The 16,285-nt window shown below is 37.9% G+C and overlaps 2 protein-coding genes across 5 annotated transcripts in view; one reads left to right on the top strand and one right to left on the bottom strand.

Moving 5' to 3' along the window:
- The window catches only part of LOC137622297 (ATP-binding cassette sub-family B member 10, mitochondrial), a 91,675-nt gene extending 79,925 nt beyond the window's left edge, over window positions 1-11,750 (top strand). Inside the window, exons 12-15 of one of the 2 annotated variants that reach the window (XR_011040412.1) lie at window positions 6,027-6,286; window positions 6,953-7,054; window positions 7,434-7,663; window positions 11,603-11,750. Coding sequence is in view for 1 of the 2 variants with exons in the window: in XM_068352859.1 (XP_068208960.1) it covers window positions 6,027-6,286; window positions 6,953-7,054; window positions 7,434-7,560 (489 nt within the window). In the remaining variant the exon portion in view is untranslated. Of the gene's footprint in view, window positions 1-6,026; window positions 6,287-6,952; window positions 7,055-7,433; window positions 11,371-11,602 lie in introns of those variants that run through there. The other variant, XM_068352859.1, reaches the window with a different exon arrangement.
- A 3,377-nt stretch (window positions 11,751-15,127) lies between these two features.
- Naxd (NAD(P)HX dehydratase) overlaps window positions 15,128-16,285 on the bottom strand; it is an 82,510-nt gene continuing 81,352 nt past the window's right edge. For all 3 annotated transcript variants that reach the window (XM_068352858.1, XM_068352857.1, XM_068352856.1), the window contains exon 2: window positions 15,128-16,285. This exon is cut by the window's right edge and continues 108 nt beyond it. In XM_068352858.1, the coding sequence (XP_068208959.1) occupies window positions 15,442-16,285 (844 nt within the window). In that variant the 3' untranslated portion in view covers window positions 15,128-15,441.

Raw genomic sequence — 16,285 nt, 5'->3', positions numbered from 1 at the left:
CTCGAGTGAACACTGTATGTCCTCACGCTCCCGTTGTGGTTGACAGTTCAGTTGTTGACAGTTCACAGTCTTTCAAGCAGTTACATGACGTTGCCTTCTGGTCTGCTACTAATGCACCAGTGCTGTATGTCCTCACGCACCTGTTGTGGTTGACAGTTCAGTTTTTGACAGTTCACAGACTGTCAAGCAGTTACATGACGTTGCCTTCTGGTCTGCTACTAATGCACCAGTGCTGTATGTCCTCACGCACCTGTTGTGGTTGACAGTTCAGTTTTTGACAGTTCACAGACTGTCAAGCAGTTACATAACGTTGCCTTCTGGTCTGCTGCTAATGCACCAGTGAGACCCTCACTGAGATAACCTAGCTTTTCTCGGACAAGGTTCCTGTAGATGAGAAAGTGCTGTTCTCCCTCCTACTGATATTCCTTTGAGGACTCGTCATTTGGAGAGGAGCCTTAAGCTGCTTAGCCTCCTATGGACTTTAATTAAATCATGATGATTTTTTAAGGATCTTCGTCCGGATCTTGTAACTGCTGCTCCTCGTTCGCCTAACGTCAGAACTTACACTAGGCCTAGCTACTTCGAAGCCGTTGTTGTTAAGCTAGTGCTCTCTCGCTCTCCTAGAGAGCGTTACGTTGGCTAGGCGACTGGTTTTTGCACCAGGAGGAGTTTTAGGGATACAGCCTTTGCTTTCCCTTCTTTTAAACTGGCTTATAGAGCGAGAGTCTGATAGGACAAGAGAGAAGTTCTCGGCTTGGGAGTTCATGCCTCTGCCCAGATAGACTTCTCAATTCTGGTAGACTCGCCCTGGCGCCTAGCCAGGAGACGCTCCAAGTTGTTTACAGGTCAACTTCTCAACTTTTGCGAGCCTTTGAAGTTTTGCTGTACTATTATGTCACACATAACAAGGCTTCCAGGGATGGTAAATGGTTCCGCCTCAGTCGCTAACCCCGTCTGTTGCCACACCTGCTCCCGTAGACCCTAAATAGGCTTTGCTGCAAGACATGCAGTCCAAGCTTGTGTCCTTGATAGAGGACTTTAATACGGAGAAGAACCTTCTGGCCAACAACCTTCCAACCGGTGGGTTGTGCGCCCTGTTGACGCTGAGGTATCCTACTCGCGTCTGCCAGTTGAGGTGGTTCCTCCACCGATGCGACCCAGTGTGGGTTGCCAGTCGCACGTTGACGTTAAGCGACGCTCGGAGGTGGTTGTTGACGTTCAGTGTCACTAGGAAGACGTTCAACAACCAGCAGAGGTGACTTGTTGTGACGCAGTGCGTCAACCTCAGCAACCCGGTAGGGTGTTGACTGCACAACCCAGACAGTCTAGACAGTTTCGGGTTGATGCTGTACTTCCTCGCGCACCCATGGTTGTTGACAGTTCACAGACTGTGCAGCAGTACCATGATATTGCGTCCGGCTCCGTCACGCATCCACCAGTGCGACCGGATTCAGCGAGTCAGACGTTGCCCACTCCGTTGCCGTTTCCTCATCAGTTTCGGATGAGGAACCCTCTGATGAGGACGTTGCTGAACAAGACGATCAACCCCCAGCCCTGCTATCCATCCAGAAGATGCTGAAGAAGGAACGCTGCCCAGTCAGGCTGTGGATGAGTCTGGTAGGGACCCTGTCATCCGTGGATCAATTTGTGTCACTAGGAAGACTACACCTCCGTCCTCTTCTATACCATCTAGCTTTTCACTGGAAAAAGGACAAGACGCTAGAAGCGGTCTCGATCCCGGTTTCCGGAAAGATAAAGTCTGGTCTGACTTGGTGAAAGGACTATATCAACATTAGAGAGGGTCTTCCCCTGACTGTTCAGACTCCCAACCACGTTCTCTTCTCGGACGCATCGGACGTAGGCTGGGGTGCGACATTAGACGGTAGGGAATGCTCGGGATTATGGAACTCGAGTCAAAGGACAATGCATTTCACTGCAAGAAGCTACTGGCAGTACGTCTGACCTGGAAAAGCTTCAGGTCTCTCCTTCAAGGCAAAGTGGTGGAGGTGAACTCGGACAACACCACGGCTTTGGCGTACATCTCCAAGCAAGGAGGGACCTACTCTCTGACATGGTACGAGATCGCAAGGGACCTCCTCACCTGGTCAAAAGGTCTAGACATTTCACTAGTAACGAGGTTCATCCAAGGCAACTTGAATGTCATGGCAGATTGTCTCAGTCGGAAGGGACAAATAATTCCAACAGAATGGACCCTCCACAAGGATGTATGCAAGAGACTTTGGGCCACCTGGGGCCAGCCAACCATAGATCTCTTCGCAACCTCGATGACCAAGAGGCTCCCAATATTTTGCTCACCAATCCCGGACCCAGCAGCAGTTCATATAGATGCCTTTCTACTAGATTGGTCACATCTAGATCTATATGCATTCCCTCCGTTCAAGATTGTCAACAAGGTACTGCAGAAGTTCGCCTCTCACGAAGGGACGAGGTTGACGCTAGTTGCTTCCCTCTGGCCCGCGAGAGAATGGCTCACCGAGGTACTTCGATGGCTAGTAGACGTTCCCAGAACGCTTCCCCTAAGGGTGGACCTTCTACGTCAGCCACGCGTAAAGAAGGTACACCAAGGCCTCCACGCTCTTCGTCTGACTGCCTTCAGACTATCGAAAGACTCTCGAGAGCTAGAGGCTTTTCGAAGGAGGCAACCAGAGCGATTGCTAGAGCAAGGAGAACATCCACCCTTAGAGTCTACCAATCGAAGTGGGAAATCTTCCGAAACTGGTGCAAGTCAGTATCCGTATCCTCGACCAGTACCTCTGTAACTCAAATAGCTGACTTTCTCTTATAGTGTATCTGAGGAAAGAAAGATCTCTTTCAGCTCCCATATCAAGGGTTACAGAAGCATGTTGGCATCAGTCTTCCGTCACAGAGGCTTAGATCTTTCCAACAATAAAGATCTACAGGACCTCCTTAAGTCTTTTGAGACCACGAAGGAGCGTCGTTTGGTTACACCTGGTTGGAATTTAGACGTGGTACTAAGATTCCTTATGTCAGACAGGTTCGAACCGCTACAATCAGCCTCCCTGAAAGATCTCACCTTTAAGACTCTTTTCCTGATATGCTTAGCCACAACTAAAAGAGTCAGTGAGATTCATACCTTCAGCAAGAACATCGGATTCTCATCCGAAACGGCTACATGTTCTACAACTTGGTTTTCTAGCCAAACACGAGCTGCCTTCTCGGCCTTGACCAATATCGTTCGATATTCCAAACTTATCGTATGGTTGGAAATGAACTAGAAAGAGTCTTATGTCCTGTAAGAGCTCTTAAGTTCTGTTTAAAACCTTTACGAGGCCCGTCTGAAGCTTTATGGTGTTCAGTTAAGAATCCATCTTTGCCTATGTCAAAGAATGCTTTATCCTATTTTATCAGACTGTTAATACGAGAAGCTCATTCCCATCTGAATGAGGAAGACCAAGCTTTGCTGAAGGTAAGGACACACGAAGTTAGAGCTGTCGCAACTTCCGTGGCCTTTAAACAAATTAGATCTCTGCAAAGTATATTCGACGCAACCTATTGGAAAAGCAAATCAGTGTTCGCGTCTTTTTATCTTAAGAATGTCCAGTCTCTTTATGAGAACTGCTACACTCTGGGACCATTCGTAGCAACGAGTGCAGTAGTGGGTGAGGGCTCAACCACTACAATTCCCTAATTCCATAACCTTTTTTAATCTTTCTCTTGAAATGTTTTATTATTGTTTTTGGGTTGTCCGGAAGGCTAAGAAGCCTTTCGCATCCTACTTGATTTGGCGGGTGGTCAAAGTCATTTCTTGAGAAGCGCCTAGATTAGAGGTTTTGATGAGGTCCTTTAGTATGGGTTGCAACCCTTCATACTTCAGCTCCTAGGAGTCGCTCAGCATCCTATGAGGATCGCGAGGCTCAGTAAGGAAGACGTACTTAAAAAGGCAGAGTAATTGTTCAAGTCGACTTCCTTACCAGGTACTTATTTATTTTATGTTTGTTATTTTGAATAACTGCTAAAATGAAATACAAAATACTTAGCTCATAATAATGTCAACATGTAATGCTGGTCTCTACCCACCCCCCTGGGTGTGAATCAGCTATATGATCACCGGCTAAGTTTAATATTGAAAAATGTTATTTTCATTAGTAAAATAAATTTTTGAATATACTTACCCGGTGATCATAAATTAAAGGACCCTCCCTTCCTCCCCAATAGAGACCCAGTGGGCAGAGGAGAAAATTGGTTCTGTGTTGACATGGAGTACTTGAGTACCTGCTCGACAGATGGCGCTGTTGATGTACACCCCCACCTGTATAGCGATCGCTGGCGTATTTTGTCCTTAGGTTTTTCTGTCGGGCAGCAGAGCTGACAGCTATATGATCACCGGGTAAGTATATTCAAAAATTTATTTTACTAATGAAAATAACATTTTTTTTAAATTGCTCTAACAGCCTTAATTTTTGTTATAGAGAGGTCAGGTTGGTCTCATTCTCTTGGAAAATGCCTGAATTTTTTCAAAAAATTATCAAAAATATGAAAAAAAAAAAATTTATAGGATTTTTTTGCAAGGACGTACCGGTACGTCCATGGGGGTAAAGGGATGGCTTTTGTGAAACGTACTAGTACGTCCTTTGGGGGTAAAAGGGTTAATATAGTAAGCAAAGCTGACATTTCTAATAACCTTATATCTATTCTGTATGGTAAGCAGCTCTTCTAGGAGAAGGACTCTCCAAAATCAAACCATTGTTCTCTATTCTTGGGTAGTGCCATAGCCTCTGTACCATGGTCTTAGACTGCCTTGGGTTAGAGTTCTCTTGCTTGAGGGGACACTCGGGCACACTTTTATATCTAGTTTCTCTTCCTCTTGTTTTGTTGAAGTTTTTATAGTTTAAATAGGAAATATTTATTTTAATATTGTTACTATTCTTAAAATATTTTATTTTTCCTTATTTCCTTTCCTCACTGGGTTATTTTCCGTGTTGGGACCCCTGGGCTTATAGCATCGTGCTTTTCCAACTAGGGTTGTAGCTTAGCATTTGATAATAATAATAATAATAATAATAATAATAATAATAAAAACACCGAGCACAAAAAAATTACGACTTTGCGGGCAAGTCCAAAACAGAAGGATGACCTAGAGGGCGCTCGTGTGGGTGACGGTGGCGTGGTCCAAGTGTGGTTTCTGGGGTCTTTGTTACGGCCCTTCCCTTTGATGAAGGAGTTATCTAAATGGAAGACAGCCTGTGAATAGTGGTTTTCACATGCCCCTGATGTATACACGACACTCACGAGGTGCTCGCGCGAGGGTAGTAACCTCTGCATTCCATGCTTTTATCTTTCTCTGGTATATTTGGAAGATTTATATCAGAAAAAGTGTAAAGAAGGACTTTTTCACCGGCCGTCACAGGTCAACCCAGAAATAATAATAATAATAATAATAATATGAAACACGACTATTTGTTAACTTTTTAGTCGGAAATCATAGTCATGGGATTCAGGCTAGGTCTACCCTAGGCCAAAATTTAACAAAATTCCACTTACAAACAGCTTCTTGGAACATATTAAGTTTGTAAGTTAAGGACCTTCTGAATATCACAGAGAAATCTTCGGAATGAACATTATTGTTGCTGTTATTTCTCTTAATGAATTTATATATAATTGGGTTGATTGTGAAAGGTTGATGGCACTTTATGTTGAATAATTAAATTTTCAAGTCAGATTATTCCATACGGTTTACTTTGTTGTGGATTTTCTTGATGTGTTCAGTAGTGAGTTTTCCTTTTATTTGTGTGTTTATCATAGTAAATATTTCAGTTTGTTTGGTAGATCAGTTTCTTGATAATATTCATGTTTTTATAATTATTAATGACTATACTTCAACTGATTTTTTTTCAAATGCTGTAAGAATGTGAAATAAATTTTTATAGATGTTTTTTTATAATTTGATATAACACCAAGTACATATGTGTATGATGTTTATCTTCCTTTTAATTACAAGTAGCAAGCAATCATAGATTAAAAGATCGTAATGCATAATCTCTCAGGAACCTGTTCTCTTCTCAACGTCCATAAGAGAAAACTTGCTATACGGAGCTCCGGAACCAAACACTATAACAGAAGAACAAATAGAAGCATCTCTGAGGGAGGCCAATGCCTTGGAATTCGTTAAATCCTTTCCTGATGGCCTCGACACCCTAGTGGGAGAGAGGGGCATTATGCTCTCCGGGGGACAGAAGCAGAGGATTGCTATTGCTCGAGCATTGATAAGCAATCCAAGAATATTGTTACTCGACGAGGCTACGAGGTAAGTACAGTGTTTCTTGTCTTGCATCAAGTCAGCATATGTATAGATTATCGTAAAAAAAAAAGAAATTCTTGGTATTTGCATTTTTCTAGAATATAGATGTGTGCATTTCAATTTCTCACTTCATAAAAGATGCTTTACAGTTTTAGTTTTTACCAAAGTTTAGTTAGGTAGAATATAGATACATTTTTGCATATTCATTCTCATGTTTAAAGAAATACTTAACTTTTACCATTTTGCCTTTTAAAATAGGTAGAATAGTGAATTTTTATGCAATTACTCTTGTCTATTACTTTTGTCTATGGCCTGTCGATCTTAAAGCCCATAAGCATAGTGCAAAGCATAATTTATACTGTATATAGTGCAAGGCACACTCAATAAATGTTGACTATTACCTATACCCATAAACTGTTATGATTATCAGCCAAAAGTTATTTGATAGCATTTTACTGTATTATTGTTATCCTAAAAACTATTGTTATTCCAATTTATTTTTTTATTTACTAAAAATTTTTAGTCCTGTTTTGTCCTAAAAGCTATTACTATTATTGTTAAATAAAAATTTTCACCATTAATTTGCTTAAAGATTGTCTGTGTTATTATCAACTAAAATATTTTAATTATCTGTTACTTAAAAGTTGTTACTGTCATTCAACTATTTTTCAGTGCTCTGGATTCTGAGAGTGAAAGCTTAGTTCAAGAGGCTCTGGAAAGAATAATGCATGATCGTACTGTCCTAACAATCGCACACAGACTCTCGACTATTAAGTAAGCATTTAAATTTTGTTGATTTTTCTCAAGCAGAATACATCATAAGTTTTTTTATAAACTTAGAAAATTACATGTGATCTTCCAAGGCATATTACCACATTACTTAGAATGAAAATTTTAAAGATATTTTATTGCTTTGTTATAATGTAACTTCCATGTCTACGCTACAGCATGATAGAGACCTGTATATATATTGGCCGGTCAGTAGCAATGATATGTTTGTATATATATATATATTCTTATTACTGCCACTACTACTAGCTAAGCTACAACCCTAGTTGGAAAAGCAGGATGTTATAAGCCCAAGGGCTCACTGGCACCTGACCGAATTTAAAATTTCCACTATTTCCTTCTGAGTTTTTTTTTTAAATTTCAGGAATGCAAATCAGATTGCTGTTCTTCAGGAGGGCAGAATTGCCGAGTTGGGTTCATATCAAGAGCTCATGGCGCAACCTAGTGGTATTTTTAGGAAACTAGTAGAAAGGCAGATGATATCTCATTGAGGACGGTCCAAGAACTACAAGTTTTTGGTCACTTGAAACTAGTCGTTTGTTGGGCCTTGTTTCACTGTATTTTTTACTTCAAAATTCATAACAAGAAGGAAAAGTAAGTATAGAAGTATTATAGGTTTATTAACAATTTCATCTGTTCTTTTGTTAGATTTGTTGGTAATGTTATTTAATTTTGTAAAACAAATTTTAAATTCAGTAGATATCTTGAATGTGATCATGTTTTATCATTGTTCTTTTTTTGAGTATGATCCCAAGTAATGACAGAAATGTAAATATCAAAGATATTTTTGTATATGTAGCAGAACGCTTGTTCATTATAAGGTTATCATTATAATTATTGCTACACAATACTGGTATAACACCAGTCAAGTCTTATTCAATTTGACTTATGTGTTTGCCTTTTATTTTTCTTGAAAGTGATTAAAGGAAAAAAATGGAAAATATTTGTTGCATTTTTAGGCTAAAAGATGGAAATCTCATAGCCATTGCATTAGAAGGTGCAGCTTGCTGTGTGATGATACAGAGGGTTCTGTAATTGTATTGCTGTGGTATTTGCTAACAAAATTACATACAGATAGAATTCTACTCTCTGAGAATTATGCTATTACTGTTACTGTATCACTTTAAATGTCCGTTAAAACAAAAGCAAATCACTTTGCAAATGCAAATAGAAACTCAATTATGTAGTTCATCAATGTATAGGGTATCCTGCGCAGCGGAGTACTTAACATTTTCGGTAATTGATTTACTTCATTTATACTTTTCAAAACTCCAGTAATGAACACTCATTACAAGGTAGAAGACCAGCCATTAACCCTTGATTGAGATAATAAAATTTGCTTGGAAATCAGCTAGAATAAATTAAGTCTACATCATGCATCTGAGAAAGGGTCTACCAACTTTGAGTGCCGTTCGACAAATAGCAAATGGTCTTAAAAGGGATTGAATGGCTAACCATAAATAAGTAGGTGTTTTTATGAAATGCTACTGTATATGTCTCGTATGTTACATACAAATGAATTTTCCTTTGTCTGTTGAGATAATTGGTGTTGTAAAGGTGATGGTAAAATATAGCTCATCAATATGCACCAGACTTTGAATTTTTACAACTTTCTAATAATTGATGCATACAGTGCTTGTATGGTAAATTCCTCATACTGTATTAATTTCATTATTTATTATTCATTAACCCTTTTGCCCCCAAAGGACGTACCGGTACGTTTCACAAAACTCATCCCTTTACCCCCATGGACGTACCGGTACGTCCTTGGAAAAAACTGCTATTTACATTTTTTTTTTGCATATTTTTGATAACTTCAGGCATTTTCCAAGAGAATGAGACCAACCTGACCTCTCTATGACGAAAATTAAGGCTGTTAGAGCAATTTAAAAAAAATATACTGCAAAATGTGCTTGAAAAAAAATAACCCCTGGGGGTTATGGGTTGGAAAGTTCCAAATAGCGTGGGGGTAAAAGGGTTAATATTATCATTTTGCTGTTATAGGGTCTTTCCTATGTATTGTTTGGTATTCAGAAGTGGCCTGCTGTCAGTCACATTAGTCATCTTTTGTTTTAGGTTACACCGAGTAATTTTTTGTATGATACTGTTTTACAGACATACAGGTACTGTACTTGTTTTGACCATTTTATTTGCATTACTGTACTTCAGAATGCATTGCATCAATTTATATATTCAAAAGTTTGTTTAGAGAGAGTAGAAATGAAGGGATTTTTCATACCTCTTTCATTTATTTATAATGTACTTGATTTTTAATTTGTGAAGGTACTTGTATAATATTTCCATTAATGTTACCTGAGATTCATGTGCTTTTCCTTCAAAGAAGGAAGAGATTCAACAATCACTTTGAAAATACAAAAATTCTTCTCTAATTAGTATGAAAGTCAGACATTTCCTTCCATAAGAATGGCTGGTATAAGGATCCAGGGTGGATTGTTTTTATCTTAACCCGAGAGTCAGATGTTCCCTCCACCTTATTAAGGGATCATATGTTGTAGATTTCCTGGCCTTTACGGCCATACACGGCCTCTTTCAACTATTAGGGGTTTATTTGTAAGTTCATTCTATTAAGCTGTGAAGGGTTTAGGCAGGATGAAGTCCCTTTACATCGTACTAATTAGAGAAAATTCTTGTAATTTTTAAATTGTCAAATATTTCCTTCATTGAAGGAATTGCACTTAAATTATGGGTGTGGAATCAGTTCATTATATTTTAAAGATGTTTTTGTTGGTACAGAATAATGTATTCATACAAGAGAGATATTTTGAGTAGGGTAGTTAGTCCTTTGTGTTATTTATTGCTTAGTGTTCTTTTGTATTAGAAAGTTTAGATGTTCTTTATGAACTATATGTATGCAGTAGTTTTAGTTGTAGATTCTATGCACTTGAGCACTGTTGTGTAGTTTATTTATTCTTTGCTACGATAGCGTGATAACTATGTTTTAGACATTTTGCTCTGTCGTCATAGGGGACAACCATTTTCGTTCATGAAAGTACATTTCTTTCCATTCTGTTATCCAAGAAGTAAGGGTATTGTACTCTTTGTTTCTTAGTTCATTAGATGCATTTATTATGGTATATCTTTTATAGAATTGCTTTGCTAGTTTCTCACAGTGTGAGAGAAGGGAGAGGGAAAGTATTATTATATTACGATGTAGAAATAGCATGTTTTATTAAGGACATCAGTTATATTATTAAAATTTTATATAACTGTTACATACAAAATTGTTAATGCATGCCTCAAGCCCTGTACAAAGGAAAATAATCTTTAATTCATGCCTGGAACATACTTCGGCAATGTTTACAAAATTGTTTGAAGTACCTTGTTTAGATGTTCAAACTAAGCAGGAACTCTTGAGGATAAGCCCATTTTTTAGATAATAGTGTGCACTATGGATGTTTTAAACACAAAGAAACATTTGCATGACAGATTTAAGAACATTTTCATGACATGCTTATGAGCACATCTGAAGCGTATGCCTGAATGTTGCTACTATTGTATAAGGCAGTGTTAAGCTCCGTGTTTATGATGCATTAGAAGACGTGGTGGGAATTTATAATTTTTGGTTCATGAAAGCCACACTACATTTTAGAAACTTCACTGTATTTCATAGCACAGTTGCTCTTATTTGTCTTAAGAGGATTTAAAAGAAATTATGTAATGCTTTGTCAGTGAACTTAAACATATTGTACTGTAGTTAGAAGGCACTGGTATGCACAAAAATATAATGGAATTGGACCAATTGTAAAGCAGACATCACCTTGAACTAAACAAAAATACACTTTTGTAGAAGCTTTGAGATCAAACACAATTGAACTCAAATTGATATTCAAACTATATTTTTTAGTATTTTGAGTAGTTGCAACTTGCCATAACAAGTGTGGCTGAGACAAGCATCATGCACGCCAAGAGAAAGGATTTACAGTACGTGTCACTCAGTTTTATGTAGCCCTCTTACAGTATATGCTTGCAAAGAATTAGTTAACATGTTTGGGGTAAGTTTTATTGGTTTTGGGATTTTTGGTTTAGAGTATATTCATACAAAATGGGGCCAAAGGATATTAGTTGTAATGACAAGCCAAAAAAGTTTGAGAAAACTACATTAGAAATAAGAAAAAGATTCAATAACAAAATGAGTGTGATGTACTAGTCTGTTCAGGTCTGGCAGTCTTCCACTTAGTCCATCAACTTGCCTTACCTCAAGTAAAGTAGCTTCAACTTTAATTTATTTCATCTTTATTGTTTCTTGTTTTTTTATCATTTTATGCATTTAAGTATTATACTGTGTATAAGTGCTCTAAAATGAAAGATCTTTGTGGGGTAGAGTGGATTAATCCCTTTTGAATTATTGCTTAATTGGAAAATTGATTCAAAGAGTTCAAATATTCTTCTGAAACAAATCAAGTTCAATCTTTAGGGTTTCACTACACCGGCTGCTATTTGAAGGTGAATGTTTTTATAGCCACTTTTTGAGAGGTAAATGTTAAATAATACTTCTTATTTTCACTTTTGTAGATCAATTCTGTCTTGGCCGAGTTCAAAACTTAGATATCAAGTTAGGATCCTCAGCTCAAAAATGTATGGTTAAAATCATTCAATAGGTCATAGAAATTTGAATGTTTTAGTTTTTCAAGACTGGGAATTGGTGGAAGCAACATTGGAATGGGTAGAGTCCTGAGGAGCCAGCGGATGACCATAATCGTTACGGTTGTTTGAGTGGTCAGGTGATGTCACTTTTAACCCTGAACAGTCCTTTGCTTCACTAATGGTAAAAGCATCAATGTGCCGATGTGTATATATTTCCAAGTGACTGCATTTTATAGGTACTTTAATTGGCATGGTAGGACATTTACCTTGGCTTGTACCAGCACAGATATATTGAGAAGGAAACTAATGAAGTAAATATGATGCATGTTTTAGCTTTTTGTTTGTAAAGAAGTGGAAGCATTTGGTAATACCTTAAGCTCTAGAATTCAGAGAAACGCCAATTTTGAATCTGGTCTAGAATTAGAAATTTTCTGTTTGCCTCTTTCATCCAAGAATCATTCAGTGTACAGTTGGACAAAGGATTTCCTGGCACACCTCACTGAGGAAATGTACCGTCACACCCTTACTGCACGGTGAGTAACCAAACAGATACTGTAGAGAGAGAGAGATGGCTGAGGTGGTGGGTGGGGCTACACACAGGAATGAGGTGCACCAGTACTTCCTGTGTCCAACTGTACGTATTTTAACATGCGAGACTTATCACCATAAAAGAAAAGCCTCTTAATTAATCAGTTTTTCTTGTGTGTCCTGTATCCATCAAAAAAAATTAAGTGCCTGTTATAGGAACTTTTATTTATTTGTCACTTTAGAGAATTTCTTTCAATAATTGTATTATTGGGTTAATAGTAATTATACCTTGGGTTGATGTACGATGTTTAGGGCCTTAGCACTGGGCCCCATGTCCTTTATTCTACAGTAGTTGTGACTGGTACTAGCGATAACTCTTGTATAAATATAAGCTAAAGGTATTAGTTGTGGTGCAGTGATCTGGTAAAATAACTTGAAAATTACCATTTATGAAAGTGATTTGCCTTGTTCGAGTTAGTAAGATACCATTACTGGGTTAGCAGCAGCTTTTCCTATTGGTAAAATTTTGTACAATGGAGTGATATGTAGTGAAAGGGAGGCACCTAATTCTTCTAATTTTAAGGTAAAACAAAAGAGCAAGGAAAGGATTATTGATTCTGTACTTGGCATGTCAATACTACATTCTCCTTATCACATCAATGTAATGTACAGAGTTACTCCACGTGTCCTCTAGAACAGCCAATGCTGTTTTTCCGATGACAAAATTATTTTGATTTGTGTGAAGGATTTTTCCTTCATTTGAGTCTTATCAACTGTGAATTTATTATTATTTGGATATTATGTCACACCATGTAATCTCTAGATCCCACTCGTACGTAAGACATGTATGGTATCCTTATGTCTCTGGGAATAGATAATACTTTTGAGCATGAATATAACATGAACCTTTCACCCTTACTGTACCAAATTTTTATGAGTACGATCACCACGAAAGTAAGAAATTGACAGCATGGTAAATGAATATATTAACAGATTGTTATCTTTTTTATGATATATTTTATATTTTATTAGTACTATAGTAAACTGTATATAAATTTTATCTTTTTGATAGTTTTATGGTTGATAGTAAAGATATGCTATTTAACATGTAGTTTTACTTATGCTCCTGAATTTCAGAGTATTTTTGGTATCAAGGTAATGTACTTTTTTGAGGGACTAGAAGCTTAAATTATTACAGTACCGTATGTATAATAGTACGTATAATATTTTGCCATCATAAAGTAACTTACTATGGAATCTCTTTCTGGAAAAAATCCAGGCTATCACATGAAGATGAAATTCCAGAATCATAGTACAAAACATGAATATGGAATAAAAGAATTATAATAAACCAAACATTTATTTGTCATTTGTATAGAAACTACCTTAAAAATCATCTGACCCAAACCACACAGAAATAGCTGAGATCTAATGACATTTTTTGCGTGCAAAATGACACATTTTACTTCACCATTTCTGGTACACAGTACTCGCAGTTAACAGTGAGTGAAGCCACAAGTTCTCAAAAGTATTGCATGGCAAAGAACTTCTGACATTTAAGTACCCTTACACATACAAAAAGATACAGTATGCCTATGAAATTATGAAGTAGTCAAGTTAAATAAAAGTGATTTACAAAATTTATCTAAAACAATGGTTTTAAGTAAATTTTTTTTGTGCAATGTCCCAAAACATCGGTAAAATAACAATCTATACTATAATCATGTGCTTCAAAATACACACTAATTTAATAAGCCATAAACAATGTTACTGTACTTAAATCTTAATTATTAATTATCAAAACTTGGAAATGGCGTGTTAAGCTTTGAAACAGCACACATGAAAGTGAAGCAAAGAACATTAAAATATTTAATGTACAGTATACAGTTTCTTTGCATATACCAACTCTCTTTACTTCACAATGGCAGTTACATACATTTTCTGTTTATTGAGACAGTTGATTCACAAGGCAATGGTTTCAAAAGCCCTCAAATCAGAGAACTTTCAAGGAAGCATCTTTTCGACTTCTAATCTGTTCGCTGTACTTGGCACATTAAGACTAAAGGGAATGGAGATATAAATTTGATAAAAAGCTTCAGAAAAAAAAAGAGGAAAATGGTAAAAGGCAAAGATATCATCCACAAACCTGACATGCAACATGAATAAGCATTCACTCCCAACTTCCTAAAAATAGGATACAAGTTATGACGACAAAAATCATATATATATATGCAAATGGAGTGGTGACCCCAACTTCCCAAAATATTACAGAGAGGAAGATATGAATCTACTGAGGGCAAAGGAATGAATATGAATATAATCTTTTCTTTGAAATACAAAGGGGTTTTAAACAATCCTCTCTTAAAAGGTAAAAATATTCCATCTACTGTATTGCAAAAGCTACAAAATTTACCTTACCTATTACTTATCATTTTTAAAGTAGAATCTAATTTTCTTTATTTCATCACAAGACCTGAAAAACTTCAATATAGCTTCTTTCTGACCAATGCCACAGTAAAGGCATGACTGAACCACTGACATAAGCTGTTGGCTGCTGAGAAATCTAGGCAATATCATTTTGCATGGCATTTATATTCTGTAATTCAAATGAAATTATAAATCAAATTTAAGGCCAATAAAAAGATATGCTCCTTGAAACTATTTCCTGGTTTCAATAGATTACAGTAATACTTTTGTAGTAATTCTGTTCTTGGTTTTAAACACTAACTAAAGCTTTCCACTGAAAGTTTTTAAAACCTTCAATATTCCTGAGAAAAATTTACAGAAATAGAAAAAAAAAGATTGAGGTTTTCTCCAGCAAACTTACTTTCAAACAAAACACTGATATGGAACCCTTTAAGATATACAGAATGAAAAAAGAATAGTATAGTTTTCAAGTGTGACAAAACAAAGTTATTACATAGCTAGAAAGGCTGGAAGCAGCCAGAAACATCACTAACCAGAGAGTGAGATGACAACTTGAGCTTAAAAGATACTGTGTAGGTTACACATGAAATTTTGTAGTACCTGCACCAAAGATATAAACAATAAGGATAGGTTCAATTTTTAAAAAGAAATAGAAACAAATTATAGATACAGGGAATGAATAAGGAGTGGTAGCAGCAGGGCTAAAACTACAGCATTGGGGGACCTCATAAGGGATCATGTACCTGAATGCATGTATATCTGTTGCAGACTAAGGTAGGATGTGGACGGAGGAAAAAGAATCAATGAAGTGTTCATTTGGGTTTGCTCTGGAAGAGGGAGCTGAAAGCCTGGTTAATGAAGTTAATGATATCGGAGGTAATGACGCTACGACCACGCTGAGTGAAGGCCAGACCGGAAGCTCTTCTGGTCACGGCGCATGCTCCCCACGCAGCTATGACTGTGGCAGGGAATGGGAGTTTTTCCTGGGAAGCGGTTGCAGTTCCGAATGCCCAGTAAAGTAGGATGGCCGCAGCACCACTGAGAATGTCTCCCTGTCCTCCACAGCGTCTTGGGGAGCCAGGTACTTCGCAGGTAACGACTGTGTCTCCAGAGGCAATGATGTCTACGTTTCCTTTGCAGCAAATTGTAACGCCAAGCTTCTTTGCAACTTGCTGAACATTTTCCGAGTTAACTTGGTCAGCTTTCATATCGGCTTTCATGACTGCACGGTAGAGTCGGGCGAACTCGACCTTGTTTGGGGTTAAAATGGCATTTGTGTAGCCCTGTAAAGTATCGTAGTTTTCATTAAGGTAGAAGAGCGCATCTGCATCGATGATGAGCAACAGCTGACGGTCCTTTGCGGCTTCGATCACGTGTCCCAGAGTGGCAAATGTCTGGGGTCGCCTGCCGAGACCGGGTCCCAGTATGAGCGCGTGCAGGCGGGGCAGCCATTCTTCAATTTCCGACATGGGATCATTGGCGTCAAGTAAGGGATGGACGATGAGTTCAGGAGAGTACGACTTGAGCGGAACGGCGGCATCCCGGTGGCAGAAGATGTGGGTCAGGTCGGCACCGATGCGTAGGGCGGTCATGGCAGAGAAGAAGGGGGCGCCTGTGTATTCGAGGGAGCCGCCCATGATCCCGATGCGACCCGCC

Source organism: Palaemon carinicauda, chromosome 29 (assembly GCF_036898095.1).
Source record: "Palaemon carinicauda isolate YSFRI2023 chromosome 29, ASM3689809v2, whole genome shotgun sequence".
NCBI classification, from domain to species: Eukaryota; Metazoa; Arthropoda; class Malacostraca; order Decapoda; family Palaemonidae; genus Palaemon; species Palaemon carinicauda.
This window is presented reverse-complemented; position numbering and strand designations above follow the sequence as displayed.